We start from the raw sequence: 27,902 nt of genomic DNA, 5'->3' as shown, positions 1-27,902 counted from the left end.
CAATATATAGGTCTTCACCATTGAAATGAACAGGAATAACATTCAAGAGAGATGGAAAATGGGCTGCTAATTCACAATCAACCATTTTATACTATCCCAGAGAGTCAAAATTACCTTTCAGTGAATACAGTCCCAGCCTGTTTTATGCATGAGAAGAGAGTGTTGGGGAAAAGAACAAAATTTGAGCACATCCATTTTGTTAAAGGGGCAGCCCAGCATAGCTTGCTTTGTAACGGATCCATTTCCATTGCCTGTGCATAATTTTGCAGCAAGCTGGTTTAGATTTAAAGTGACAGGATTGATTTAAACTACTTGATGCTCTAAACTCAAGCTAGAAATGTCCGGCATACAATGTTTGATTCACAGGTCCTCGACGCACTGTGTCACACTGTGCGTGCACTATCTGAACCTGTAAGCCAGATTGTGTGTACCAAATGTCAATGTATATTTTTGTATTTCAGCTGAATTAAATCATTGAAACAAGAAATCTGTACATAGTTTTAGTTCCTCTAGAAGGTCAGAGAAGGTTTTTACTGAGAGAAGTGTTGAGGTCAATGGGAGCCTAAGACAAAAAGAGATGTACTAAAACTAGTCAGTAATATGTTATAGCACACCTTATGACATGTTTTAATTTATCAAATGACCTAAATTTGTGCATTTTTGATTTTTATTTAATATAAACCCAAGGGATTGTAGGTGGTACTCTACAGAGGAAAAAGAATGCAGCATTTTCAATCTTGACATTTGGGGGTAATGGATTCTTTCTGCCCCTTATTAATGAACAGAGCTGGATGAATGGAGTGATAGAATTTGAATATCGGGCAGAAATGATTTAGAGTTATGGTCATTGCTTTTCTCAGTATCAGAAAAATTCTCACTTAGAAGGGCTCCCTGAGGATTGTCAGGCACAGTGTTGGGACATCACTATCTTAATTTCAGGTTAACTGAGGTCAACGGCAGCAGCAACATTGACTTGCTGTGACCCTAACCTCTAGACCAGAGATGGGCAAGTCATTTAGGTGTCAAAATATAAAATGGGGTTAACTGGCATGAATAATGGGACCATTGTTTGCAAATTGGACTCCGTTTTCTGGTGACAGATTTGATTTCTCCACACTAGAATTATTTAAGATGTCCCACTTAATTTGTACTTACAATACCACTTGTTCAAAAGTACACTGCGATCAACTGTTATCTCATGGGCTGTGAAAGTATTGATGGTAAAAGTAAAGCCAGGAAACACTCGATAGATGATTTAAATAATATCAGGTCAATATGAGCTCAACCAATATTTTGGCCAGGGTTTCCCAGTCCCGCCCACTTCGGAACTTGTCACAGATGGGACTGGAAAATTTTGACGGACCAACCAAAGATTGTTGACTTTGGGTGTGAATTGGTGGTCCTGTGGTGGGCAGGACCAGAAAATTCCAGCCCTTGTATCCAACGACTGTTTATATCTTCAAATAGCCCTACACCGAAAGAACACAGAAAATCCGTAAAAAACAAATTGAACTCAAAAGTAAGAATAACAAATGACAAACATTATGGGCGCGATTCTCCAGAAAGGTTTCTAAGTGTGGTAGCAAGCGGAAACTGGCGCAAGCGTCCCGGTGCTCAGCATAGTGAGACCAGCAACACTATTCAACATTAATTGGTCCACTTAACGAGGGCCCATGGGTGACTCGCTGCAAATGAAGGCTCGCCAGCCGATTCACTGGGACCGTGCTCGGCAGCCCCTCGGTAACAAGGTTAAGCAACATTTAAACAGCATTTGCAAAGCCAGCCCCGCATAGCTCGCAGCCATAGCGCCGAGAAGACCGCCCCCAAAATTCGGTGATGGAGACCTGGGGAGGCTCCTCGACACGGTGGAAGCCAGGGGGGATGTTCTGTTTCCGTGAGGGTCCTGGAGGGTGAGCCACAGGGCAGCCAGTGCCACCTGGGATGAGGTGGCGGCGGCCGTAAGCTCGGGAGTGTGACCAGGAGGTCTGGCCTCCAGTGTCGTTAGAATGTTGATGACCTACACCAGGCAGCACGGGTCAGTTGACACTAACGCCATACCCCGAGACCTTTCTGCCCCCACACGAGCAACCACCCCCCAATCCTCCAAACAGCCCCAACCCTCCCTTCAACACCCCCCAACTCTTCCTTCAAACCCTCCCCCAACCACAGTCAACCATGCGTGTGACTAACGAGGCGCTCTCTGTGTCTCCGCAGTATTGGCTCCGCACAATCCCCGGGAGAGGACCCAGACTGGCAGAGGTGTGCAGGACATAGGGATCCTCACCACCTTCGAGGAGTGGGCCCTGGAGGTGGCGGTGGAGTCCGACAACAGGGTGGTCACCAACGCAGAGGCTGCCGGACACCGCAGAGATGAGGAGCCAATGAGCTCCACAAGGCGAGAATCCTCAGGCGAGACACCAGTCGGAAGTCTGCTGGATCCCAGGACCCAGCTAAGTCCCAGCCTGATGCTGTGCCTCTGGTACAGGTTTGCCTGGGGTTGACGGAGATGTTAGCGTGCAGCCAGGACATTCAGAGGGAGATGTCAGCGACACTCCAGCAGGTCCATACCTGATTGGAGGAGTCCAGAAGCTACGGGCCCAGAAGATGTCACCGGCAATGCATGGCACCGAGGCCAACACTGCTAGGGTGGCGACCGCATGGTGAGCCTGGTGCACAACATTGGCACCATGAGTGAAGGTGTTCAAGGGGTGGCACAGTCAGTGAAGGCCATGGCTGAGGGCGTCAGTGGATTGTGCAACTCACTGGGGGATGACACCCAGTATCAGAGTGACCTTGATGAGGTTCTGCGGGACATGTCCTGCTCTCAGATAGGAATAGCCGAGGCGCTGGGGAGTTGTCCCAGTTGCAGGTGGGCATTGCCAAGGTGCTGCAGAGCGTTGCCCAATCGCTGAGGAGCATCACCGAGGGCGTTGACACCATGGTGCAGACATTGGGAGCCGCCAGGGATAGCAGAGCCAGATGATGCAGGGGCAGCCGGGGCTCAAACCAGCTGCCCCTCTGACGCGAGGTGAATCCCAGGGCCCTTTGGGCACCGAACCGGAGGCCAACCGGATCCGTCCCATGGAGTGGCGACAGTGGCCATCAGCTCCTCCGAGTTCCACCCTTCTGGAGAGGCCGCAACTCGCAGCCAGCACACAGGACAGGGTGGCACGGCTGTGCATGTGCCGTCAACAGGTGTGCCAGGCCCTCCAGCCCCAGAGCCTCCATATGACGCCCGCCAGGTGCATCAAAAGACATGGGACAAGGTAAGGAGCTGGCTGCCTCCACCTCAGATGTGCTTCCTGGGGAGTCACCTCGACGTAGCAGTAGACCTAGGAATGTTAAGCACATTGAGGATCACCGAGGGTACCGGGGGAGGGGGGAGTGGGTGCGATTGGATTTTGTTTATTGTCACGTGTACCAAGGTACAGTGAAAAGTATTTTTCTGCGAGCAGCTCAATAGATCATTAAGTACATGAAAAAAAAAAGGAAATAAAAGAAAATACATAATTGGACGACACAAGGTACACAAAGTAACTACATAAACACTGGCATCGGGTGAAGCACACAAGGGTGTAGTGTTAATGAGGTCAGCCCATAAGAGGGTTGTTTAGGAGTCTGGTAACAGTGGTGAAGAAGCTGTTTTTGAGTCTGTTCGTGCGTGTTCTCAGACTTTTGTATCTCCTGCCTGATGGAAGAAGTTGGAAGAGTGAGTAAGCCGGGTGGGAGGGGGCTTTGATTATGCTGCCCGCTTTCCCCAGGCAGCAGGAGGTGTAGATGGAGTCAATGGATGGGAGGCAGGTTCGTGTGATGGACTGGGCTGTGTTCACGACTCTGAAGTTTGTTGCGGTCTTGGGCCGAGCAGTTGCCATACCAGATTGTGATGCAGCCAGATAGGATGCTTTCTGTTGTGCATCAGTAAAGGTTGGTAAGAGTTAGTATGGAAATGCCGAATTTCCTTAGTTTCCTGAGGAAGTATAGGCACTGTTGTGCTTTCTTGGTGGTAGCGTCAATGTGGGTGGACCAGGGTAGATTTTTGAAGATGTGTACCCCTAGGAATTTGAAACTGCTAATCATCTCCACCTCGTCCCCGTTGATGCTGACAGGGGTGTGTACAGTACTTTGCTTTCTGAAGTCAATGACCAGCTCTTTAGTGTTGCTGGCATTGAGGGAGAGATTGTTGTCGCTGCACCACTCCACTAGGTTCTCAATCTCCATCCTGTATTCTGACTCAGGTTTGACGGGGAGAGTGGGGCGGCATCATCGGGAGTAGGAATTGTGGGACACCTGTGACACATTAAAAATCCTTGAGCACAACCAGTAATAATAATAATCTTTATTGTCACAAGTAGCCTTACATTTACACTGCAATGAAGTTACTGTGGACAGCCCCCAGTCGCCACATTCCAGCGCCTGTTCGGCTACACAGAGGGAGAATTCAGAATATCCAAATTACCTTACAGCATGTCTTTCGGGACTTGTGGCAGGAAACCCAGAGCACCCAGAGGAAACCCACGCAGACACAGGGAGAATGTGCAGGCTCCACACAGACAGTGACCCATGCCAGGAATCGAACCTGAGACCCTAACCACTGTGCTACCGTGCCACCCTTATGACGCCTCTGTCGCTTTCTTCCTCAATGCGGACTGACCTCCGAACCCTTGGCCCACCTCTCCATGCATCACCCCCTCCCTGTAGCACTCACCCACCCCTCCCAGCCCCGGATATGTCCCCGGAGCTGTGTCCTATCCCCTGAGTGTTTGGATATTGATTGCTGCGTGTGTGGTGTTGCCTCTCACAGTGTTCAGGGGCACATTGTCCAGGCATTGCGGTCTGACTGGGATCCAAGGCAATGACTCCCACATGTTACATGGCCTGCCCACCCACGGCAATCCATTTGGGTTGTGTGAAGTGCTCACTTAACCACGATTGCCAATTCTTTATGAGAATAGTGTTCAGCCAGATGGCCAGAGGCCTTGGCAGTCAGTGGGGGTTATGGGTGGTCTGTGGGGCAGACAGGCAGGGGCTAGGGTTGTCTCCAGAACGGGTACCACGATCCACAGCATGCTGGTGCCTTGCACGGTTGCCCACCCAGTACCTCCCCCCCTCCCCCTTCCCATGGCAGCCCACCCCATGGACGGTGTCCCTCCCAACCCACCCAAGGATGCCCTACCCACTGCCGAGCACTGGGGAGGCAAGCCCAGCGCCCCAGGGCTCTTTGCCTGTGAGCAAAAATGGTTACTTACCTCCTTGGCTCCCCGCAGAAGCCCTTCTGCCAGGTTCACGTTTTTCAAAAGGAGTACTAATCGGCCCAGTGTGACCACTTGATGGTGAAGCGGCTGAATCATGGGAGGTCGTTGGATATGGGGTCGCTCATGTTAATTGCATGGAAATATGGCTTAAGTGGTGATAATTGGTTTCTCGCCACGTCACGGCGATATCCCAATTTTGCTCACGGGTGCAGGCCGGTTGCATCGCAAACTGTTTAGCGCTTGGTGCGGTTCTCGTTTTCAGCCTCTCCCGCTATTCACCCGCCCCGTTTTGCAAGAGCATAACGAGGCCGGAGAATCGCGCCCAATGGGTACTAAAGAACGTAAAAACGATCAGGAAGAGAAACGGTCATTCAGCCTCATGAAGTATTTATATCAACCCAATTATCTTAGATTAACCTCCAACTACACCTGAGACATCTTTAAAGTATTTCCTTTATTGTTCTCCCCTTTATTTAATGCTGATGTAATATTCCAGATGCACTATTTTGAAAAATTGTCAAGATGTGAGATGCTGGCAAGGCTGGCAGTTATTACCCATCCAGAACTGCCCTCAGAAGGCAGTGATGGGCCTTCTTCCCGATTTGCAGAAGTCTGTCTGGTGAAGATGCATTAGGTAGAGGCTCTTGAATTCTGACTAGGCAACAGTGAGGGAGTAAGGTTATATCTACAAGTCAGGATGGTGCGTGACTTGGGAGGTGAACCTGGAGCTGTGTTCCCAAATGTCTGCCGACACTGTTCTTCCAGATGATAGGGGTCAGGGATTTTAGAAGTGATGACGAAGGAGCCTTGCCAAGTTGCTGCAGCGCATCTTGTAGATGGTACACACTGGCAGAAATTCTCCAGCCATTGGGATTCCCTGTTCCCTGCTGGCAGCGCACTCCCACCTGCGGGTCTCCCAGCCGTGTGGGGTGGTTTCAATGGGAACTCCCATTGACGAGTGGCGGGAGTAGAGAATTCCGCCACCAGCAAATGACGCACTGCCAAGAAACACACAGCTGGGGGACCGCAGAACCCAGCTTACTTTGGTCTGTGGTCAAAGGTGGTGGAGGGAGCGAATGTTTAAGTCAGTGTGACAAGTACTAATCAGCTGGATTACTTTTTCCATTTGTATCATTTAATATTTTCATTCTCTAGAGAGTTGTCATGGTAACCTTCGCTTTAGAGTGTGGGGGCTGAGTTGCTCTAATTCATTTGAACTTTCATGATACAAAATGAAAGCAGCATTCTTTTATGCACCACAGTGACCCGAAGATCTGTGAATCAAACATTGCATATCGGACGTTACCAGCATGAGTTTAGAGTGGCAAGTAGTTTACATCAGTCCTGTCACTTCAAATCTAAACCAGCTTGCTGCAAAATTATGCACAGACCATGGGAATGGATCCGTTACAAGGCAAGCTACAACGGGCTGCCCCTTTAACAAAATGGATCTGCTCAGATTTTGTTCTTTTCCGCAGCACTCTCTTCTCATGTGTAAAACAGGCTGGGACTGAATCGCTGTAGGATTCCAGGAGCACACTCAATGACATAACTCCAGCTAGTGCTGTGGGGACAAAATTGCCCTCACATGGACATATGTAGCTGCAAGGCGATAAGAGAAAGAAAATCATGGGCAATCCTTTTCAAAGCAGAAATGATAGTTGCCATGTCCTATTAAATTCCTGATGAAAGAGTGTCCTTTCTAACTGATAAAAATAAATTAAGTGGCAGGCGGGTGGACATTTTTACTGATTATAGACCGAGAAATTACTGCTGATCACATTAGCGGATGAATGTTTAACAAGTAGTGAATTCCTCAGCCCTCTATATTAACACAGCATAACTCATTTATTTCCGAGTGGCTAATATCATCTTTGAAATAGAGGACAGAACATGGTCATATGAACTCATTAGACTTTCATCTGCAAATATCGTCGGCTTTGACACTAATAATCAAATTTGGGAATTTTTATTCCTGTTTCGGTGACTGCTGCATGTACATTCTGAACCTCAGCACACAGGCGTCTCCATTGATGCTGATTTTGTTCCCAAGGGATATGCTGGTTGTTTGCACACACTTACTGCTCACACAGTACGCTCGCCTTTCAAAATGAACCACCGCTTTAGTGAGGGAAAACCATTCATCAAATTTGGCGAATGTGGCACTTAGTGTTTCAGGGTGATGGTGGATGAACTTCAAGATATAGCTACACAAACAGGTCAAGTTCCAACATAAATCATAGCCAAACAGATCCAAATCTTTGAGGCGGACCAAATCAAAATATGAAACTTGCATACAATGGAGACATTAAATGATTCTTAAACAAGTATGTGTGAAGCATCTGAACAGAAACATCTTCCAGCATTAGGGATATTAGCTACCAACACAAAATTCCAACTAGGGGAAAAACTTTCATCTGTGCCAAATTAGTTTATTGTATTGTTTGTACAAATAATTACAAAGGCGCTCAGTTATGTTGAGAGAATGGGGAAGAGGGGTTTGCTCTCCTTAGAGCAGAAAAGATTAAGGGGAAATTTGATAGGATGTACAAAATGAAGAGAGATTTTTATACAGCTTCCACTGGCAAAAAGGTTGATAACCAGAGAACACATATTTGAGTGAGGAGAATTTGTTTTCTGCAGTGAGTTATGATGATCTGGAATGCAATCCCTGAGAGGTGATTCAATCCCTGAGAGGAAGCAGATTCAACAGTAACTTCCAAAGAGAATTGGATAAATAGTTGAAAAGTGAAAAATCTGCAGTTATGGGGAAAGAGCAGGAGAGCAGGGACTGATTAGATAGTTGTTTCAAAGTGTCTGCGCATGCCAGATGGGCTGAATGGCCCCTTTATGTGCTCTGATTGCATAATTTTACATTTTGGCTCGGTTTATATTGTATTAGGAACCTTGATGCTTGCACCAATTAGTTGAGAACATCTATAAATCTGAATTTCTGCACACCCAATTATAGTAGAAACAGCCTATCTAGATTTGCCACACTCCTCTCCCTTCCCCCACCTCTAATCCAATTTTACCTGAACACTACATTTATTATTGGATCACTGACAGTGTAGGACATCGTACCAACTATCCATTATATCCCACTCAACTGTGGTTTCCATTAATCCAACAATCCAGAAACTTTCAAAATTGTTGTTTGATCCCATGATGAATTAAATGTTGCAACTTGCTGTGCTGAAACACTTATTCATGTCTTTATTACTTCTAGATTATATTACTCTAATGCACTCCCTACCAGCCTCCCACCTAAACTCTGCTGCCAATGTTCTAACTTGCACCAAGTCCTGTTCACCTATCACCCGCAGCTCACTGTCCTAGACTTGCTCAAGGTTTAGCAATGCCTCAATTTCAAAATTTTCATCCTTCTTTTCAAATCCTTCCATGGCCTCACCACTCCCTCTCTCTGTGACATCCTCCAACCCCACAACCCTCAGAAACATCTGCGCTCATCTAACTCTAGCCACTTGAGGATTTGCAGTTTTAATCTCTCCATCATTGGTGGCTGAGGTTCAGCTGCCTGGGTCACACGGTCTGGAATTCCCACCCTATCTCTCTGCCTCTCTCTTCTTCTTTAAGATTCCCTTTGAAACCTACCACTTGAACCAAGTGCTACCGTGAGCAGCACGGTAGCACAGTGGTTAGCACAGTTGTGTCACAGCTCCAGGGTCCCAGGTTCGATTCCCGGCTTGGGTCACTGTCTGTGCAGAGTCTGCACGTTCTCCCCGTGTTTGTGTGGGTTTCCTCCGGGTGCTCCGGTTTCCTCCCACAGTCCAAGGATGTGCAGGTTAGGTGGATTGGCAACGTTAAATTGCCCTTAGTGTCCAAAAACATTGGGTGAAGTTACTGGGTTACGGGGATAGGGTGGAGATGTGGGCTTAGTTAGGGTGCTCTTTCCAAGGGCTGGCGTAGACTCGATGGGCTGAATGGCCTCCTTCTGCATTGTAAATTCTATGATCTATGAAGTATTTGGCTGGCTGTCCTAACATCTCCTTGTAAGGCTCAGTGCCTAATTTTGTTTCATGATGCTCCTGTCAAGTGCCTTGGACTATTTTATTACTTTAAAGACACAAGATGAATATGACTTGTTGTTGTGAGATTTGAACTCTTGACCTCTTGACTGCTAAATCCAGGACCATAATCACCATGCAAATATTATTATAAACTTGATATATACTACATTTACCCATCAGATTAACAGACACGAGTATTGGGCCAGAATAGACATACCGAGGTAGTAGCCATATGTTGCTTTTTTGTATTCTTCCCAAGAAATTTTGTTGTCTTTGTTCAGGTCGTAGTCCCGCCACACCTTTGCTACATTTTCATAAATATAACGTTTCTGCACCCGTATAATCCATGCCTTCAGCTCTTCAGTGGTCACATACTGATCCTGGTTATCATCTATCCGTTCGACAATTTTTCTGCAAAGACACACATTGAGCATATCGATGTTAAATAAGTTCACATTCACTGACAATCAACATCTATGTCAATATAGTAATCAATTGTGAAACTCTGCCTCTGGCATAGACTCTCGTTACACTGAATCATAGATCAACATGAGTTTATGTTACACTCAGTCAGGATGTTGTGGTTTCAACAATCACTTCCACTCGTGACAAATACTTTATCATAACTCTGAATTATGGAATCAGGCAACTTGGTCAATATACTTTGCGTCTTCAGGGACTTGTGGTGTGAAGGCCTGTGTTGAGGGGAGGTGATGGCATAGTGGTATTGTCACTGGACTAGTAATCCAGAGACCAGGGACAATACACATGACAGATGGTGAAATTTGAATTCAATTTTTAAAATCTGGAATTAAAAGTCGAACAATGACCATGAATCCATTTGTTAATTGTCATAAAAACCCACTGGTTCACTAATGTCCTTTAAGGACGTGTCCTTACCTGGTCTGGCATACATGTCACTCCAGACCCACAACAATGTAATTGATTCTAAAACTTCTCTCTGAAATGGCCTCGCAAGCCACTCAGTTCAAGGGCAATTAGGGATGGGCAATAAATGCTGGCCCAGTCAGTGGTGCCTCCATTCCACAAATGACTTTTTTTTTAAACCCGTGTGAAGGGGGACATCCCAGCAGGATGCAGATACTTAGCCACGTTGCTATGGGAATGCCCCTTTCAGAAATGTGTTCTCTCATCACATGGCTACAGTGATGTCATTGTGTGGCTGTGGCTCTGGTTTTTAGTTTTGTTTTTGAGCTGGAAGCTGTTATGTGGATCTGAGTTTTACTTTCGGTTTTAGTCTTTTGGCTGCTGTATTCAGACAACAAGGATCTTGGAGTCTCTCTCTCTCTGCATGTTAAAAGGTGTCTAGATCACTTGATACTTTAAAAGTGATAACTGCTTTCTGAAAAGAATTCATACCTACTGTTTTGGTTTGTCTGGTATTGGATGTTGTTATCAAGTTGAAACAGCAGAAAGGGAAGTTATTAAGGGTTATATAAATATAGAGTACTAAAGACTGTGTGGGGAATTTATGTTTGTAGTTGATAAAAAATGCTTACTGTGTGTGTTTATAAAATGTTAACTGAATTCGTAGAATAAACTTTGTTTTGTTTAAAAGTGCTGAAGGCCTCTGTTAAAATAACACTTGAAAAGTAGGCCCTTGTGCTCCTCATAACCAAAATTAATAAACAGTTGTGGGTCAGGTGAACTCCATGAGAGACTTTGGAGTTTTCTAAACACTGACCCATAACAACGTGGATACTGGATCATCCTGGGAATTGATTTTGTATTGCTGTATTTAAAGCAACTAGGGAGTTGCAGGCTTTTCTTTTAGTGGAAGCTGCCATCAATAGCTCCGTATTAGTAGAAAAATATCATGAAACATAGTATGAAAACGATAAAATAAATTAGTCCAACACAAGTTTTGATTTGATCAGAGTCCACTCACGGCAAACAAAATTGATCTGGCATTGTGAAGATAAGAACATTGCTCAATTTATTTTGTTCACTTCAGATGAAAACGCCGACAATAAAAAAGTTGTGGATACAACAATAACCTGCATTTATACGACCTGTAGTCAAATTCTACACAGGAATGTTCACAAACAAGATTTGACACCAAGCCACATACAGAGACTAGTCCAGGTGACTAGATTTTTGGTGAAGGAGGTAAGATTTAAGAACAATCTTAAATAAGGTGAGAGATGGAGAGGTGGAGATGCTTAGGGAGGGAATTCCAGGACTTAATGCCTCGGCAGCTGAAGTCAATGGTGGAGGGTTTAAAATCAGGGATGCACAGAAGCAAGAATTGTAGAAACAACCAAAAAAAGACTTTCCTTTGTCTAGCTCCTTTAACAACCTCAGGATGTCCCCAAAGCTATAACTAGTTAAGTACTTTTTAAACTGTAGTCACTGCTGCGATTGAAGAAATGCGACCTCCAATTTTAAAAACAGTAAACTCTCACAACCAGCTGTGTGATAATAACCAGACAATGAGCTTCAATGGGGTTGGTTGTGTGATGAATATTATTTGAAACACAGAGGAGAATTCCCATGATCTCCACAATAATACCATGCGATTGTTCACGTCCAGCTGAGAGAGCAAACATGACTCTGGTTTAACATCTCATCCAAAAGATGGCACCTCTGCCAGTGCAGCACTCCATCAGGCTGCACTGGAGCATCAGCCCAGATTTTGCGCTCAAATCTCTGGAATAGGACCTGAGCGCACAACCTTCTGACTCAAATGGCAAGTGCACAACCCACTGAGTCATCTGACATCTGGCACTGAGAGGAGTAAAGAAGATGCCAACCAGTCATAAACAATAGAGCTTATACTGCCAAAGGAAGGGTCGTGTGACTCCTCCGGACAATTGGGCAACAGATCTACCTGAAATACAAGTGCAGGAGAAACAAACAAAAGAAATTACATTTTTCATAAGGAAAACTCGCAAAGAGATTTGCTAATAATATTCTGAATGAGGGAGCAAGAGAAAGATATATGCTTAGAGATGCAGATCAATGTAAGGAAGAGGATGCTGATAAAGTATTAGTAAAAGCAGAGGTGGTAGCTGTAGTGGATGGGGTGAAAATTGGGATGCACTGGAAAAGCTGACTACGCTTATTGTGGTTAACTGACTTGGTCCAAGTGGCTTACACCTCAGGTTGCTAAGGAAAATGGGAGCGGAGATAGTGGAAGGGTTTGCCATAATCTTCCAATGATACTGGGGACGTGCCAGAGGGTAGCGAGGGGCAAAAGTGACACCTTCATTCAAGAAAGGATGCAAGGACATTCCTACCACACAAAGGCCGGTCAGTTTAACATGAGTTAAGATTTTAGAAACAATAATTAGGGTGAAAAAAGAAATCAACAGACACTATGATTTGTAAAAAGTTAATTGGACTTGACTAATTGAATTAATTTTTCTCATGAAGTACCAAAGATGGTGGGTGAAGGATATACAATGGTTATTTTCTATATGGGTTCAAAGGAAGTGTTTGACAGTACCACCTAAAATTGGTTCACAAAATTAGGGCTCAGGGTAGTAGGGCTAGCGTCAATTTGAATTAAAAATTGGCTAAAAGGAAAATGGTTAGATTTCAAATTGGAGGATGTTAGAGAGCGGTGTTCTCTAAGGGTCAGTGCTAGATCTACTGCGTTTCTATATAAATAACTTGGATATTGGAAGAAGAGTAACATTCAAAATTTGCAGATGCTTTTAAACTTGGAGATGTGGTTGACAGTGAGGATGATACGGATCGACTGCAGCAGGATGTGCATAGGTTTGCAGAACAGCAGACTAGTGGCAGATAGAATTTAGTACTGAGAAGTGTGAGGTGATGCAACTTGGCAGAAGGAATAGGGAGAGGCAAATTAGATTTTTTTAAAAAAATATATTTTATTCAAATTTTTTGGCCAAACAAAACAATACAAAGGTTTTCCTTTTTACAGCAATAAAACAGTATAAATAACAGTGGCCGTTTTTAACAAATAAATAAATAATATATAAACTAAATGGCAACTGCCATATCAAAAATAATAACTCTCCAAAAATAAAATCAAACAATCCAATATACATAGCCTAATACAAATATCTATACAAAAACACCCCCCTGAGTACCCGCCCGGGCCCTCCCCGCCCCCCCCCCCTCCCCCCTGGGTTGCTGCTGTTACCTTCCCATTTCCTTTATCGTTCTGCGAGGTAGTCAATGAACGGTTGCCACCGCCTGGTGAACCCTTGAGCCGAACCCCTTAGTGTGAACTTTATCCGTTCTAGCTTTATAAACCCTGCCATGTCATTTATCCAGGTCTCCACGCCCGGGGGTTTGGCTTCCTTCCACATAAGCAATATCCTTCGCCGGGCTACTAGGGACGCAAAGGCCAAGACATCAGCCTCTTTCGCCTCCTGCACTCCCGGCTCTTCTGCAACCCCGAATATAGCCAACCCCCAGCCTGGCTCGACCCGGACCCCCACCACCTTCGAAAGCACCTTTGCCACCCCCACCCAGAACCCCTGTAGTGCCGGACATGACCAAAACATGCGGGTGTGGTTTGCTGGGCTTCTCGAGCATCTCCCACACCTATCCTCTACCCCGAAAAATTTGCTGAGCCTTCCTCCGGTCATATGCGCCCTGTGCAAAACCTTGAATTGTATCAGGCTTAGCCTGGCGCACGAGGACGACGAGTTTAACCTACGTAGGGCATCAGCCCACAGCTCCTCCTCAATCTCTTCCCCCAGATCTTCTTCCCATTTCCCCTTCAGCTCATCCACCATGATCTCCCCCTCGTCCCTCATTTCCCTGTATATATCCGACACCCTACCATCCCCCACCCATGTCCCTGAGATCACTCTATCTTGAATCTCCTGCATCGGGAGCTGCGGGAATTCCCTCACCTGCTGCCTCGCAAAAGCCCTCAGTTGCATGTATCGAAATTCATTCCCTTGGGGCAACCCATATTTTTCCGTCAGCGCTCCCAGACTCGCAAACGTCCCGTCTACGAACAGATCTCTCAGTTGCACAACCCCAGCTCTCTGCCATGCTCCAAATCCCCCATCCATTCTCCCCGGGACAAACCTATGGTTATTTCTTATCGGAGACCGCACCGAGGCTCCCGTCCTTCCCCTATGTCGTCTCCATTGCCCCCAAATTTTTAGTGTTGCCACCACCACTGGACTTGTGGTGTATTTCTTCGGGGAGAACGGCAACGGCGCCGTCACCATTGCTTGTAGGCTGGTTCCTTTGCAGGACGCCATCTCCAATCTCTTCCACGCCGCTCCCTCCCCTTCTCCCATCCACTTACACACCATTGAGATATTGGCGGCCCAGTAGTATTCACTTAGGCTCGGTAGTGCCAGCCCCCCGCTATCCCTGCTACGTTGCAAGAACCCCCTACTTACTCTCGGGGTCTTCCCGGCCCACACAAAACTCATGACACTTTTCTCAATTCTCTTGAAAAAAGCCTTCGTGACCATCACCGGAAAGCACTGAAACACAAAAAGGAATCTCGGGAGGACTACCATTTTAACCGCCTGCACCCTACCCACCAGTGACAGGGGCACCATGTCCCATCTCTTGAAATCCTCCTCCATCTGTTCCACCAATCTTGTTAAATTAAGCCTATGTAAGGTTCCCCAACTCCTGGCTATCTGAATCCCTAAGTACCGGAAATCTCTTGTTACCTTCCTCAGCGGTAAGTCATCTATTCCCCTGCTCTGCTCCCCCGGGTGCACCACAAACAACTCACTCTTCCCCATATTCAATTTGTACCCCGCAAATTCCCCAAACTCCCTGAGTGTCTGCATTATCTCAGGCATCCCCTCCACTGGGTCCGCAACATACAGCAATAAATCATCTGCATACAAGGATACCCGGTGCTCTTCTCCTCCCGAGTACTCCCCTCCACTTCCTGGAGCCCCTCAGTGCTACAGCCAGGGACTCAATCGCCAATGCAAACAGTAACGGAGACAGGGGACACCCCTGCCTCGTCCCTCTATGAAGACGGAAGTAGTCAGACCTCTGTCTGTTCGTGACCACACTCGCCACCGGGGCCCTATACAGCAGCTGTACCCATCCGATATACCCTTCTCCAAAACCAAATCTCCTCAGCACCTCCCACAGATAATCCCACTCCACTCTGTCGAATGCTTTCTCGGCGTCCATCGCCACCACTATCTCCGCCTCCCACTCTGGTGGGGGCATCATCATTACCCCTAGCAATCTCCGTATGTTCGTGTTCAGCTGTCTCCCCTTAACGAACCCAGCTTGATCCTCGTGGACCACCCCCGGGACACAGTCCTCTATCCTCGTCGCCGTCACCTTAACCAGGAGCTTAGCATCTACATTTAAAAGGGAAATGGGCCTGTAGGACCCACACTGCAGCGGGTCTTTTTCCTTCTTCAAAAGGAGCGATATCGTTGCCCCCGACATAGTCGGGGGCAGCAGCCCCCTTTCCCTGGCCTCATTAAAGGTTCTCGTCAAAAGCGGGGCCAGTAGGTCCATATATTTCCTATAAAATTCCACCGGGAATCCGTCCGGTCCCGGGGCCTTCCCCGCCTGCATGCTCCCAATCACCTCTACCACCTCCTCCATCTCAATCTGTGCTCCCAGTCCCGCCCTCTCCTGCTCCTCCACCTTAAGGAATTCCAGCTGATCCAGGAAATGCATCATTCCCTCCTTCCCTTCCGGGGGCAGAGCCTTATATAACCTCTCATAAAATGCCTTGAACACCCCGTTCACTCTCTCCGCTCCCCGTTCCATCTCTCCCTCCTCATCTCTCACCCCACCTATCTCCCTCGCTGCTCCCCTCTTCCTCAATTGGTGGGCCAGCAGCCGACTCGCCTTCTCTCCATACTCATACTGTACACCCTGTGCCCTCCTCCACTGTGCCTCTGCCTCACCCGTGGTCAGCAGGTTAAATTCCACATGTAGCCTTTGTTTTTCCCTGTACAGTCCCTCCTCCGGTGCCTCCGCATATTGCCTGTCCACCCTCAGAAGTTCTTGCAGCAATCGCTCCCTTTCTTTACCCTCTTGCTTCCCTTTATGTGCCTTTATGGATATCAGTTCCCCTCTAACCACTGCCTTCAACGCCTCCCAGACCACTCCCACCCGAACCTCTCCATTGTCATTAAGCTCCAAGTACCTTTCGATGCACCCCCTCACCCTTAAACATACCCCCTCATCCGCCAATAAGCCCATATTCTTCTCCAGAGTGGGTGCTGTTCTCTTTCCTCTCCTAACTCCAGGTCTACCCAATGTGGAGCGTGGTCCGAAATGGCTATGGCCGTATATTCCGTCCCTGTCACCTTCGGAATCAGTGCCCTTCCCAAGACAAAAAAGTCTATCCGTGAGTATACTTTGTGAACATGGGAGAAAAATGAGAACTCCTTACTCCTAGGCCTAATAAATCTCCAGGGGTCTACCCCTCCCATCTGCTCCATGAAGTCCTTGAGCACCCTGGCCGCTGCCGGCCTCCTCCCGGTCCTGGACCTCGACCGGTCCAGCCCTGGATCAAGCACCGTATTGAAGTCTCCCCCCATTACCAACTTTCCCGCCTCCAGGTCCGGGATACGTCCCAACATACGCCTCATAAAATTTGCATCATCCAAGTTCGGGGCGTATACGTTCACCAGAACCACCGCCTCCCCTTGCAATCTGCCACTCACCATCACATATCTACCCCTACTATCCGCCACTATGGTCTTTGCCTCAAACAGTACCCGTTTCCCCACTAAAATAGTCACCCCCCTGTTCTTCGCATCTAAACCCGAATGAAACACCTGCCCCACCCATCCTTTCCGTAGTCTGACCTGGTCTATCAGTTTCAGATGCGTCTCCTGCAACATAACCACATCTGCCTTTAATTTCTTTAGGTGTGCGAGTACCCGTGCCCTTTTAATCGGCCCGTTCAGCCCTCTCATGTTCCACGTGATCAGCCGGGTTGGGAGGCTCTTTACCGCCCCCCTTGTCGACTAGCCATCCCCTTTTTAACCCAGCTCCTCACCCGGTTCCCACGTACCCATATATCCCCCCGACGGCGCCCTCCAGCCTCGACCACCCCATCCCATAACAGCTCCCCCTTCTCCTTAGCAGCAGCAACCCAGTTAACCCCCCCTCCGCTAGATCCCCCTCTAGCGTAATTGCACCCCCCATGTTGCTCCCAGAAGTCAGCAAACTCTGGCTGACCTCGGCTTCCCCCCTTGTCCTCGGCCCCCACTGTGCGAGGCCACCTCCTTCCTGTGTCCCTGTTCCCGCCATAATTACCATAGCGCGGGAACAAAGCCCGCGTTTCCCACTTGGCCCCGCCCCTAATGGCCGGCGCCCACAGTTCCTCATAGTCCCCCCCCCCCCCCAACATGGGGAAGAGAGAAAAGTTACAGGATCGCAAAACTAACAAATTGAAACCCCCCCCCCTTTTTCTCGCCCCATATAATCACCCCACCACTTTGTCCCAAAAAGTTCTTTCTCTCGCCAGACTATTCCAGCTTCTCGTCCACAGTGAATGTCCACGCCTCTTCTGCCGTCTCAAAGTAGTGGTGCTTCCCTTGGTGTGTGACCCACAATCTCGCCGGTTGCAACATTCCAAACTGGACCTTCTTTTTGTGAAGCACCGCCTTAGCCCGATTAAAACTTGCCCTCCTTCTCGCCACCTCCGCACTCCAATCCTGGTATACGCGGATCACCGCGTTCTCCCACCTACAGCTCAGAGTTTTCTTCGCCCATCGAGGACCGTCTCTCTGTCATTATAGCGGAGAAACCTCACCACTATAGCTCGGGGTATTTCTCCAGCCTTCGGTCTTCGTGCCAGAACTCGATAAGCTCCCTCCACCTCCAAAGGGCCCGTCGGGGCCTCCGATCCCATTAGCGAGTGAAGCATCATGCTCACATATGTCCCGACGTCCGCCCCTTCTGCGCCTTCGGGAAGACCCAGAACTCTTAAAATTCTTCCTCCTTGAGTTATTCTCCAGTACTTCCAACCTTTCCACACACCTTTTGTGCTGTGCCTCGTGCGTCTCTGCCTTCACCATCAGACCCTGTATTTCGTCTTCGTTTTCAGTAGCCTTTGCCTTCACGACCCGAAGCTCCAGCTCTTGGGTCCTCTGCTCCTCCTTTAGCCCTTCAATCGCCTGTAATATCGGGGCCAACAGCTCCTTCTTCAACTCCTTTTTCAGCTCTTCCACACAGCGCCGTAAGAACTCTTGTTGGTCCGGGCCCCATAACAGGCGGCCACCTTCCGACGCTTTGAGCTTCTCTTCCTTGCCGCTGCTCCAGAGGATCCTCCGCAATCCGGCCGCTATCCTCTCCCTTATCCATGCGTGTCCGGGGGGGGATTCCCTTCTGGTTTACCGCACAGTGTTTTTGGCCGTTTAAATTGCCGTTGGGGCTCCTATTAAGAGCCCAAAAGTCCGTTCCAACGGGAGCTGCCGAAACGTGCGATTTAGCTGGTCATCGCCGCACCCGGAAGTCGAGGCAAATTAGATTTAATGGTACAGTTGTCTTAGGGACCTTGGGATCCATGGGCATAGATCCTTGAAGGTGGCAGAATATGCTGAGTGAGTAGTTCACTAAGCTTATAGGATTTTGGGCTTCAGTAATAGAGATATTGGGCGTGATGTAACCACCGCATTGGGCCCTGCGCAGATTAGGGCATATCAGTTAAATAGCGGGAAAGGCCAAAAGCGGGATTTATGGTGGGCATGAATCAGTTTGCTATCTAACTGGCCAGCTCCGATGGAGAGTTCCGGATCACGCCGAAATATGGCAAGCATATCATTAACTCTCATTTGTATTCATTTAGAGTCATAGATGTCTACAGCATGGAAACAGGCCCTTTGGCCCAGCTTGTCCATGCTGTCCAGTTTCTATCACTGAGCTAGTCCCACTTGGCCATATTTCGCCCATATCCTTCTATATCCATCCTGCCCATATAACTGTCTAACTGTTTTTTAAAGGAGAAAATTGTACCCGCCTCTACTACCACCTCTGGCATCTCGTTCCAGATGCTCACCTCCCTCTGTGTGAATTTTCCCTCTGGTCTCTCCCCTCTCACCTTAAACCTATGCCCTCTAGTTCTAGACTCCTCTGTCTTTGGGAAAAGATGTTGACTATCTACCTGATCTATGCCCCTCATTATTTTTCATTATCCCATTAGCAAGATTGAAGTTGAATGCAACGGCTTCCCGGGGACGAAACAGCTCCCCAGCGTGAAATCACGTGGGCGTCATTTAGCACTCCTTTTTAAAAACATGAAGCTGGCGCAATGGCTCCTAAGGGGAATTGAGGAGTGAGTAGCCATTTCCATTTTCTGGCATGCACTATGGGGACTGGAGTTGTTGCCCCATTGCTTGGGGGAGGGGTTGCAGGACCACTCAGGGCGGTCAGGCGTGGTTAGGGAGCTGAAGATTCTGGGTCGGCTTGGGGGTAATTTCTGGGTCGGGGGGGCATTTGGTCTTTGAGGCCTTCAAGCCATCTTTAAATATTGTGAACACCAATAAAAGGGGCAACTACAGCTGTTGCCTGTCTGTCCTACCAAACATTTCCAGGACAGAGCTCTGTTCTTGGTTCAATGCTGAAGATCACTTTAACTCCCTTTGACTGTGAGCAACCTCTAGCTTCACAGCTGAGAACTATTGCCTTGTTAATTGTGAGAGAACTTCACAGCTGCAGGTTGTGTTTGCTGCTTGTTCCTGCTGGTGGCTGCAAATGCCTGGAGGCTGCTGTTACTGTTTCTTTCCTTTTCTGTAGCCAGAAAGAAGAACAATTTGTTCTTGGATACATGGGGTCCGGGAACACCGGGTTCAGAGGGATGTATGGGTCCAGAAGACAATCCGGTTTGAAGCAAGAAGGTGCTGTGGGACCATAGATCCAAATGGGCCACCTGATGACGCTGTTGAAGAAATGCTGTCGCAGATTTCTGATGCTTTTGCTGTTGGCGTGCTGAGTACTGCATGCAACTAGCACATCACCACAGGTTAAACACACTGGTAGTCAAGGATGTCCAACTGCGACTTCCGGTTGCAGCGATGCCCAGCTAAGCCGCACGTTTCGGTGGCTCCAGCTCAAACGGACCTTCGGGCTCTTTTAAGAGCCCCAACGGGAAATTTTTTCAGGACGAAACCCGGTGTGGGGTGAGTTAACAGGGAGTGCCCCCCAACGAAACAGAAAAATATCGGCGGCGGTGGCTACATCGCGAAGAATCCTCCAGGAAAGGGACAGGAGGAAAAAGAAGCAAGATGGCGGCGGAGAAAGCCCAGGCGACATGGGGGCCTGATCAAGACGAATTCTTAAGAAGGTGTGTGGAGCTACTTAAGAAGGAGGTGCTGACCCCGATGCTACAGGCAATTGAGGGGCTTAAGGAGGCACAAAGGACCCAGGAGACGGAGCTCCGCGTGGTGGAGCAGAAGGTGACGGATAATGAAGACGAGATCCTGGGCCTGGCGGTCAAAACACAGACGCACGAGGCGCTCCACAAAAAGTGCATTGAAAGGATTGAGGCCCTAGAAAACAGAGCACGAAGGAAGAACCTTCGGATCCTGGGTCTTCCTGAGGGAGTGGAAGGAGCGGACTGCGGGGCTTACGTGAGCACGATGCTAAGCTCGCTGATGGGAGCTGAAGCCCCTTCGGGCCCCTTAGAAGTGGAGGGGGCTCATCGGGTCCCTGCGAGGAGACCAAAGGTGGGAGAACCACCTAGGGCGACAATCGTGCGATTTCATCGCTTCAATGATAGAGAAGTGGTTCTGAGATGGGCCAAAAAGGTACGGAGTAGTAGATGGGAGAATGCGGTGGTACGGGTGTACCAGGATTGGAGTGCGGAGGTGGCGAGAAGGAGGGCGAGTTTTAATCGAGCCAAGGAGGTGCTACACAAGAAGAAGGTGAAGTTCGGGATGCTGCAGCCGGCGCGACTATGGGTCACGTACCAGGAGCGACATCACTACTTCGAAACGGCGGAAGAAGCATGGACCTTTATTAAAGACGAGAAACTGGATCGGAACTGAGGGACTGATCTTAGAGGGGAAATGACACAGTCGATGTATATAGGGATGTAAATTGGGAAGGGGGGGGACACTAAGAAATGTGGGCGCCGGGCGTGGGGGGAAAGAAGAGACATAGGCGGGGGATGAGGAATGGGAGTGGGGTGGTAGAGGGAGCTGCGCCACAAGAGGCGGGACAACTACAGAGAATACGGGGCCTACTGTCCTTGTTCCCGCGCCAGAAAGGTGATGGCGGGAAGATAGGCGCAAGGTAGATGGGAGTTCCCCACACGGGGGGGTCAAGGAGTGAGCGGGAGAAGCTGGGGTCAGTTAAAGTCAGCTGACTTTCGGAAGTAATATGGGGGGAGCAATCACACTAGATGGGGATCTAGCGGGGGGGGGGGTGGAGGATAACTGGGTTGCTGCTGCAGAAATCAAAGAGGAACTGGTTAAAGAAAGGGTGGTTGGGGGTGGAATGCGCCACCTGGGAAACGGGTGGGAGCGCGGAATTGGGACGTGGGACTGGCCTAGAGAGGGTGATGGCTAGTCGACACGGGAAGGGGGCAGGTAGCCCCCCAGTGCGGCTGATCACGTGGAACGTGAGAGGCCTAAATGGACCGATTAAAAGGGCCCGAGTGTTCGCGCACTTGAAAGGACTGAGGGCAGACGTGGCTATGCTCCAGGAGACGCACCTGAAGGTGGCGGACCAAGTTAGGTTAAGGAAAGAATGGGTGGGACAGGTGTTCCATTCAGGGCTGGATGCAAAGAATAGAGGGGTGGCCATATTGGTGGGGAAACGGGTATCATTCGAAGCTAGGAGCATTGTAGCAGATAGTGGAGGCAGATATGTGATGGTGAGTGGCAGACTGGAGGGAACGGAGGTCGTGTTGGTTAACGTATATGCCCCGAATTGGGATGATGCGGTATTCATGAAGCGGATGCTGGGACGTATCCCGGACCTGGAGGTAGGAAATTTGATAATGGGGGGAGACTTCAACACTGTGCTGGACCCAGGGTTAGATAGATCTAGATCTAAGACCGGAAGAAGGCCGGCAGCGGCCAAGGTGCTTAAGGGGTTTATGGACCAAATGGGGGGAGTGGATCCATGGCGATTTGTTAGACCGAAGGCCAGGGAGTTCTCCTTCTTCTCCCATGTTCATAAGGTGTACTCCCGGATAGATTTTTTTGTTTTGGGAAGGTCGTTGATCTCGATGGTGGAAGAAACTGAGTATTCAGCCATAGCTATCTCAGATCATGCCCCACATTGGGTGGACCTGGAACTAGGAGAGGAGAGGGAGCAGCGTGCACTCTGGCGATTAGATGTGGGATTGTTGGCGGATGAGGGAGTCTGTGGAAGGGTGCGGGGATGTATCGAGAGATACCTGGAGGCCAATGACGACGGGGAGGTCCGAGTGGGAGTGGTATGGGAAGCACTAAAGGCGGTGGTCAGAGGAGAGCTGATCGCCATCAGGGCCCACAAAGGGAAAACAGAGGCCAAGGAAAGGGAAAGATTACTGGGGGAGATTTTAAGGGTGGATAAAGAATATGCGGAGGCTCCGGAGGAGGGACTATACAGGGAGAGACGACGACTCCAGACGGAGTTCGACCTGCTGACCATTAGGAGGGCGGAGGTGCTGTGGAGGAAGGCACAGGGGATGAGATATGAATATGGGGAAAAGGCTAGTCACCTGTTGGCCCATCAGCTGCGAAAGAGGACAGCGGCGAGGGAGATAGGGGGAATTAGAGACGAAAAGGGTGCGGAGAGCAGGGAAGATAAACGAGGTGTTTAAGACCTTTTACGAAAGACTTTATAGGTCCCAACCCCCGGAGGGTAAAGAGGAGATGCGGCAGTTTTTGGACCAATTAAGGTTCCCGAGGATGGAGGAGCAGGAGGTGGAAGGCCTGGTGGCACCAATTGGGGTGGACGAGGTTACCAAGGGGCTGGGGAACATGCAGGCAGGGAAGGCCCCGGGACCAGATGGGTTCCCGGTGGAATTTTATAGAAAATATGTGGACTTGCTGGCCCCGCTGTTGGTGAGGACTTTTAACGAGGCCAGGGAAGGGGGGACTCTACACCCGACAATGTCGGAGGCGACGATATCGCTAATTTTGAAGCGGGGTAAAGATCCGCTGTAGTGCGGGTCCTATAGGCCTATTTCACTACTAAATGTAGACGCCAAATTGCTAGCAAAGGTGCTGGCAACGAGGATAGAGGACTGTGTCCCGGGGGTGGTGCACGAAGACCAGACAGGATTCGTAAAGGGGAGACAACTAAATGTTAACGTGCGACGGCTATTAGGGGTGATAATGATGCCCCCAGCAGAGGGGGAGGCAGAGATAGTGGCGGCAATGGATGCAGAGAAGGCATTTGATAGGGTGGAGTGGGAGTAACTATGGGAGGTGCTGAGGAGGTTCGGGTTCGGGGCCGGGTTTGTTAGCTGGGTCAAACTCCTCTATGGGGCCCCAACGGCAAGTGTGGTCACGGGTCGGCAAAGATCGGAGTATTTCCGACTATACAGGGGAACAAGACAGGGATGCCCGCTATCTCCATTACTGTTCGCGTTGGCAATTGAACCACTGGCCATGGCGCTGAGAGACTCCAGAAAATGGAGAGGGGTGATTAGAGGGGGAGAAGAACACCGAGTGTCACTCTACGCAGATGACCTACTGCTGTATGTGACGGACCCAGTGGGGGGGATGACAGAGGTCATGCAGACATTGAGGGAGTTCAGAGATTTCTCGGGATATAGGCTTAACATGGGAAAGAGTGAACTTTTTGTGATACACCCTGGGGACCAGAGTAGAGGGATAGGTGGCCTGCCTTTAAGGAGAGTGGAAAGAAACTTCCGATACCTGGGGATTCAGATAGCCAGGAGCTGGGGAACCTTGCACAGACTTAATCTGACACGATTGGTGGAACAAATGGAAGAGGATTTCAAGAGGTGGGACATGCAGCCACTGTCACTGGCGGGCAGAGTGCAGGCAATTAAGATGATGGTCCTCCCGAGGTTCCTATTTGTATTCCAATGTCTCCCTATACTGATCACTAAGGCCTTCTTTAAAAAAATAGACAGGAGCATCACTAGCTTCGTGTGGGCAGGGAAAGTTCCGAGGGTAAGGAGGGGGTTCTTACAACGTAGTAGAGACAGAGGGGGACTGGCGCTGCCAAATTTGGGCGACTACTACTGGGCCGCCAATGTGGCGATGATCCGTAAATGGATGATAGAAGGAGAGGGAACGGCGTGGAAAAGATTAGAGAGGAAGTCCTGTAAAGGGACGAGTCTAGAGGCGCTGGTGATGGCGCCACTACCGTTCTCACCAAAAGAATTTACCACGAACCCAGTGGTGGCGGCAACATTAAATATCTGGGGGCAATGGAGGCGACAGAGCGGTGTGCTGGGTGCCTTGGTGGGGTCCCCAATTAGGAACAACCATAGATTTGCCCCAGGGAGAATGGATGGAGGATTCCAGAGCTGGCACCAGTTGGGAATTAGGAGGGTGGGAGATTTATTTATAGACGGGACGTTTGCGAGCTTGGGAGCGTTGGAGGAAAAGTATAAGCTGCCCCGGGGAAATTTCTTTAGGTATATGCAGGTGAGGGCGTTCACAAGACAACAGGTGAGGGAATTTCCATTGCTCCCGACACAGGGGATCCAGGATAGAATGCTCTCGGGGGTGTGGGTTGGGGAGGGCAAGGTGTCAGAGATATACCGAGAGATGAGAGAAGAGGGGGAGGAGCTGGTGGGCGAACTGAAAGGAAAATGGGAAGAAGAGCTCGGGGAGGAGATAGAGGAGGGTCTGTGGGCGGATGCCCTAAGCAGGGTAAATTCCTCTTCCTCGTGTGCCAGGCTCAGCCTGATTCAATTTAAGGTGCTGCATAGAGCACACATAACGGGAGCAAGGTTGAGCAGGTTCTTCGGAGTGGAGGACAAGTGTGGGAGGTGCGGCGGAAGCCCGGCAAACCACACGCATATGTTCTGGCTGTGCCCGGCACTGGAGGGGTATTGGAGGGGAGTGACGGGAGTGATCTCGAAAGTGGTGAAGGTCCGGGTCAAACCAGCCTGGGGGTTAGCTTTATTTGGAGTTGCGGATGAGCCGGGAGTGCAGGAGGCGAAAGAGGCCGATGTCGTGGCCTTTGCGTCCCTAGTAGCCCGGCGTAGGATTTTACTCATGTGGAAGGAAGCGAAACCCCCCGGACTGGAGGCCTGGATAAACGATATGGCGGGGTTCATTAAACTGGAGCAGATTAAGTTTGCGCTGAGAGGATCGGCTCAAGGGTTCACCAGACGGTGGCAACCATTTCTCGACTACCTAGCGGAACGTTAGAGGGAAGATAGATGACCAGCAGCAGCAACCCGGGAGGGGGGGGGGGGAAGTTTCATTTTATGTTATTTGGTTAGTTTACCATGTTAGTTAGTTACTCTTTATTAGATTGTAGTTATCATGTTACTTGTACTGTTAACTTTTCTTTTTGTTCGATGTGTAAGGGGAAAAATTGTGAATGAAAAATTTCAATAAAATATATTTTTTTAAAAAAAGGATGTTCAACTGCACCTTGAGCGCTAGTGGAATATGTAGATACCAAGATTTGGTTCTGGTGAAATTGGGCCATGTGGGAGGGCCTGCACAGCTGGATGGAAAATGGCCCTGATACGTGGAACAAGTCACATCGATGGACAAATCATTTCTACGACAAAGTTCTAGACATGATAACACATTCTCAGGCTTATCCTTCATTTCTGTTGCAGAACCTGTGAGGGGTAATACTGTGTGTTCCTTTTTTTTGTGAAAATGAGCTGATATATCTTTGTGTTGGTACCAATATGGAACGGCGACGTTTCCTTGTTGTTTAATGGTTAGTGTGATATGTGGAATGTTACGTAGATAATTTTCAAATGTTTGTTGCTGTTGGCCATTTAATAAACAATATATTCTCAAGTGGCTTCTCATGGGTACAAGTGCCTTGTCTCAGACAATGATTATTGCATCGCATTTCAATCAAACGTTGAAGCCTGAACGGTTTGTTTGAACTTATGAACCGTCAGCACCATAGCCATGACAGCAGCCAAAATCAAACACTCAAGAGCTCAGCTTCAGCACTGGGGATATCCTCGCGGCCATAGGGCAAGTATGTGGATCAGGTGAGGGCACCTGAGCACAAGTCTCCGTAACGTTCCCGGTAGGGGTCTGGGGTCCAGGGGCTCCTGTTACTGATGGGGTGAGGGTGCAGAGCAAGGATTTCGCAGCATATCTGGCTCAGTGGATGGCACTCGGAGAGAAGGCAGGACACATACGTGGGGGGAGGCTTGGGGAATTTGAGGGTCCCGGGGTGGAAACCCCTAACTGATTGTTGGCCTCTCTCCTCCAATTCCTTACTGATATAACAACAAAGAACAAAGAAAAATACAGCACAGGAACAGGCCCTTCGGCCCTCCAAGCCTGCGCCGACCATGCTGCCCGTCTAAATTAAAATCTTCTCCACTTCCGGGGTCTGTTCCCTCTATTCCCATCCTATTCATGTATTTGTCAAGATGCCCCTTAAATGTCACTATCGTCCCTGCTTCCACCACCGCCTCTGACTATCCACTCTGTCTGTGCCCCTCATAATTTTGTAGACCTCTATCAGGTCGCCCCTCAACCTCCTTCGTTCCAGTGAGAACAAACCAAGTTTATTCAACCTCTCCTCATAGCTAATGCCCTCCATACCAGGCAACATCCTGGTAAATTTCTTATGCACCCTCTCTAAAGCCTCCACATCCTTATGGCGACCAGTATTGAACACTATACTCCAAGTGTGGATTAACTAAGGTTCTATACAGCTGCAACATGACTTGCCAATTTTCTTCTCAATGCCCCGGCCAATGAAGGCAAGCATGCCGTATGCCTTCTTGACTACCTTCTCCACATGTGTTGCCCTTTCAGTGACCTGTGGACCTGTACACCAAGATCTCTCTGACTGTCAATACTCTAGAGGGTTCTACCATTCACTGTATATTCTCTCCCTGTATTAGACCTTCCAAAATGCATTACCTCACACTTGTCCGGATTAAACTCCATCTGCCATCTCGCCGCCCAAGTCTCCAAACTATCTAAACCCTGCTGTATCCTCTGACAGTCCTCATTGCTATCCGCAATTCCACTAATCTTTATGTCGTTCGCAAACTTACTCATCAGACCAGTTACATTTTCCTCCAAATCAGTTAGATATACTGCAAACAGCAAAGGTCCCAGCACTGATCCCTGCGGAACACCATTAGTCACAGCTCTCCAATCAGAAAACCACCCTTCCATTGCAACTCTCTGCCTTGTCATGTGAGAGTACCTTTAAGAAATGGATGTTTAAGCAATGTACCTTTAAGAAATGGAGCTGATGAGATTACTGAAGTGATGTCAGAGAGTGGGGGGAGCTGAGCTCACTTCTGCTTTTTGAGTTTCAAGTTTGAGAATGCAGCTGGGAGTGTCGGTGTGTTTTGCTGTGAGCTGCATGAAGAAACAGCTGGTCTGTTGATTTCTGCAATCCAAAGACTATAAATATATTGAATGTAACCTAATGTACTCCTATTTTTGAAGGTTTGAAGTCTTTTGGATGTTTAAAGGAACTGTTTGAAGGATTATTTAGTGTTGCAGTCTTTTGGGGTTATCTGGGAAGTAATGGGTGTTAAGACATTCAATGTTTGTTTTAAAAGGGT

General features: G+C 48.7%; 1 protein-coding gene across 2 annotated transcripts in view; it reads right to left on the bottom strand.

Moving 5' to 3' along the window:
• Positions 1–27,902, bottom strand: part of rcn1 (reticulocalbin 1, EF-hand calcium binding domain) — a 93,896-nt gene that overhangs the window by 46,524 nt on the left and 19,470 nt on the right. For both annotated transcript variants that reach the window (XR_011933070.1, XM_072466258.1), the window contains exon 3: positions 9,501–9,694. Coding sequence is in view for 1 of the 2 variants with exons in the window: in XM_072466258.1 (XP_072322359.1) it covers positions 9,501–9,694 (194 nt within the window). In the remaining variant the exon portion in view is untranslated. The remainder of the gene's footprint in view (positions 1–9,500; positions 9,695–27,902) is intronic.

This window comes from Scyliorhinus torazame, chromosome 10, assembly GCF_047496885.1.
Source record: "Scyliorhinus torazame isolate Kashiwa2021f chromosome 10, sScyTor2.1, whole genome shotgun sequence".
Taxonomy (NCBI): Eukaryota; Metazoa; Chordata; class Chondrichthyes; order Carcharhiniformes; family Scyliorhinidae; genus Scyliorhinus; species Scyliorhinus torazame.
The sequence above is the reverse complement of the archived record's forward strand: the minus strand, read 5'-3'. Positions and strand labels throughout refer to the sequence as shown.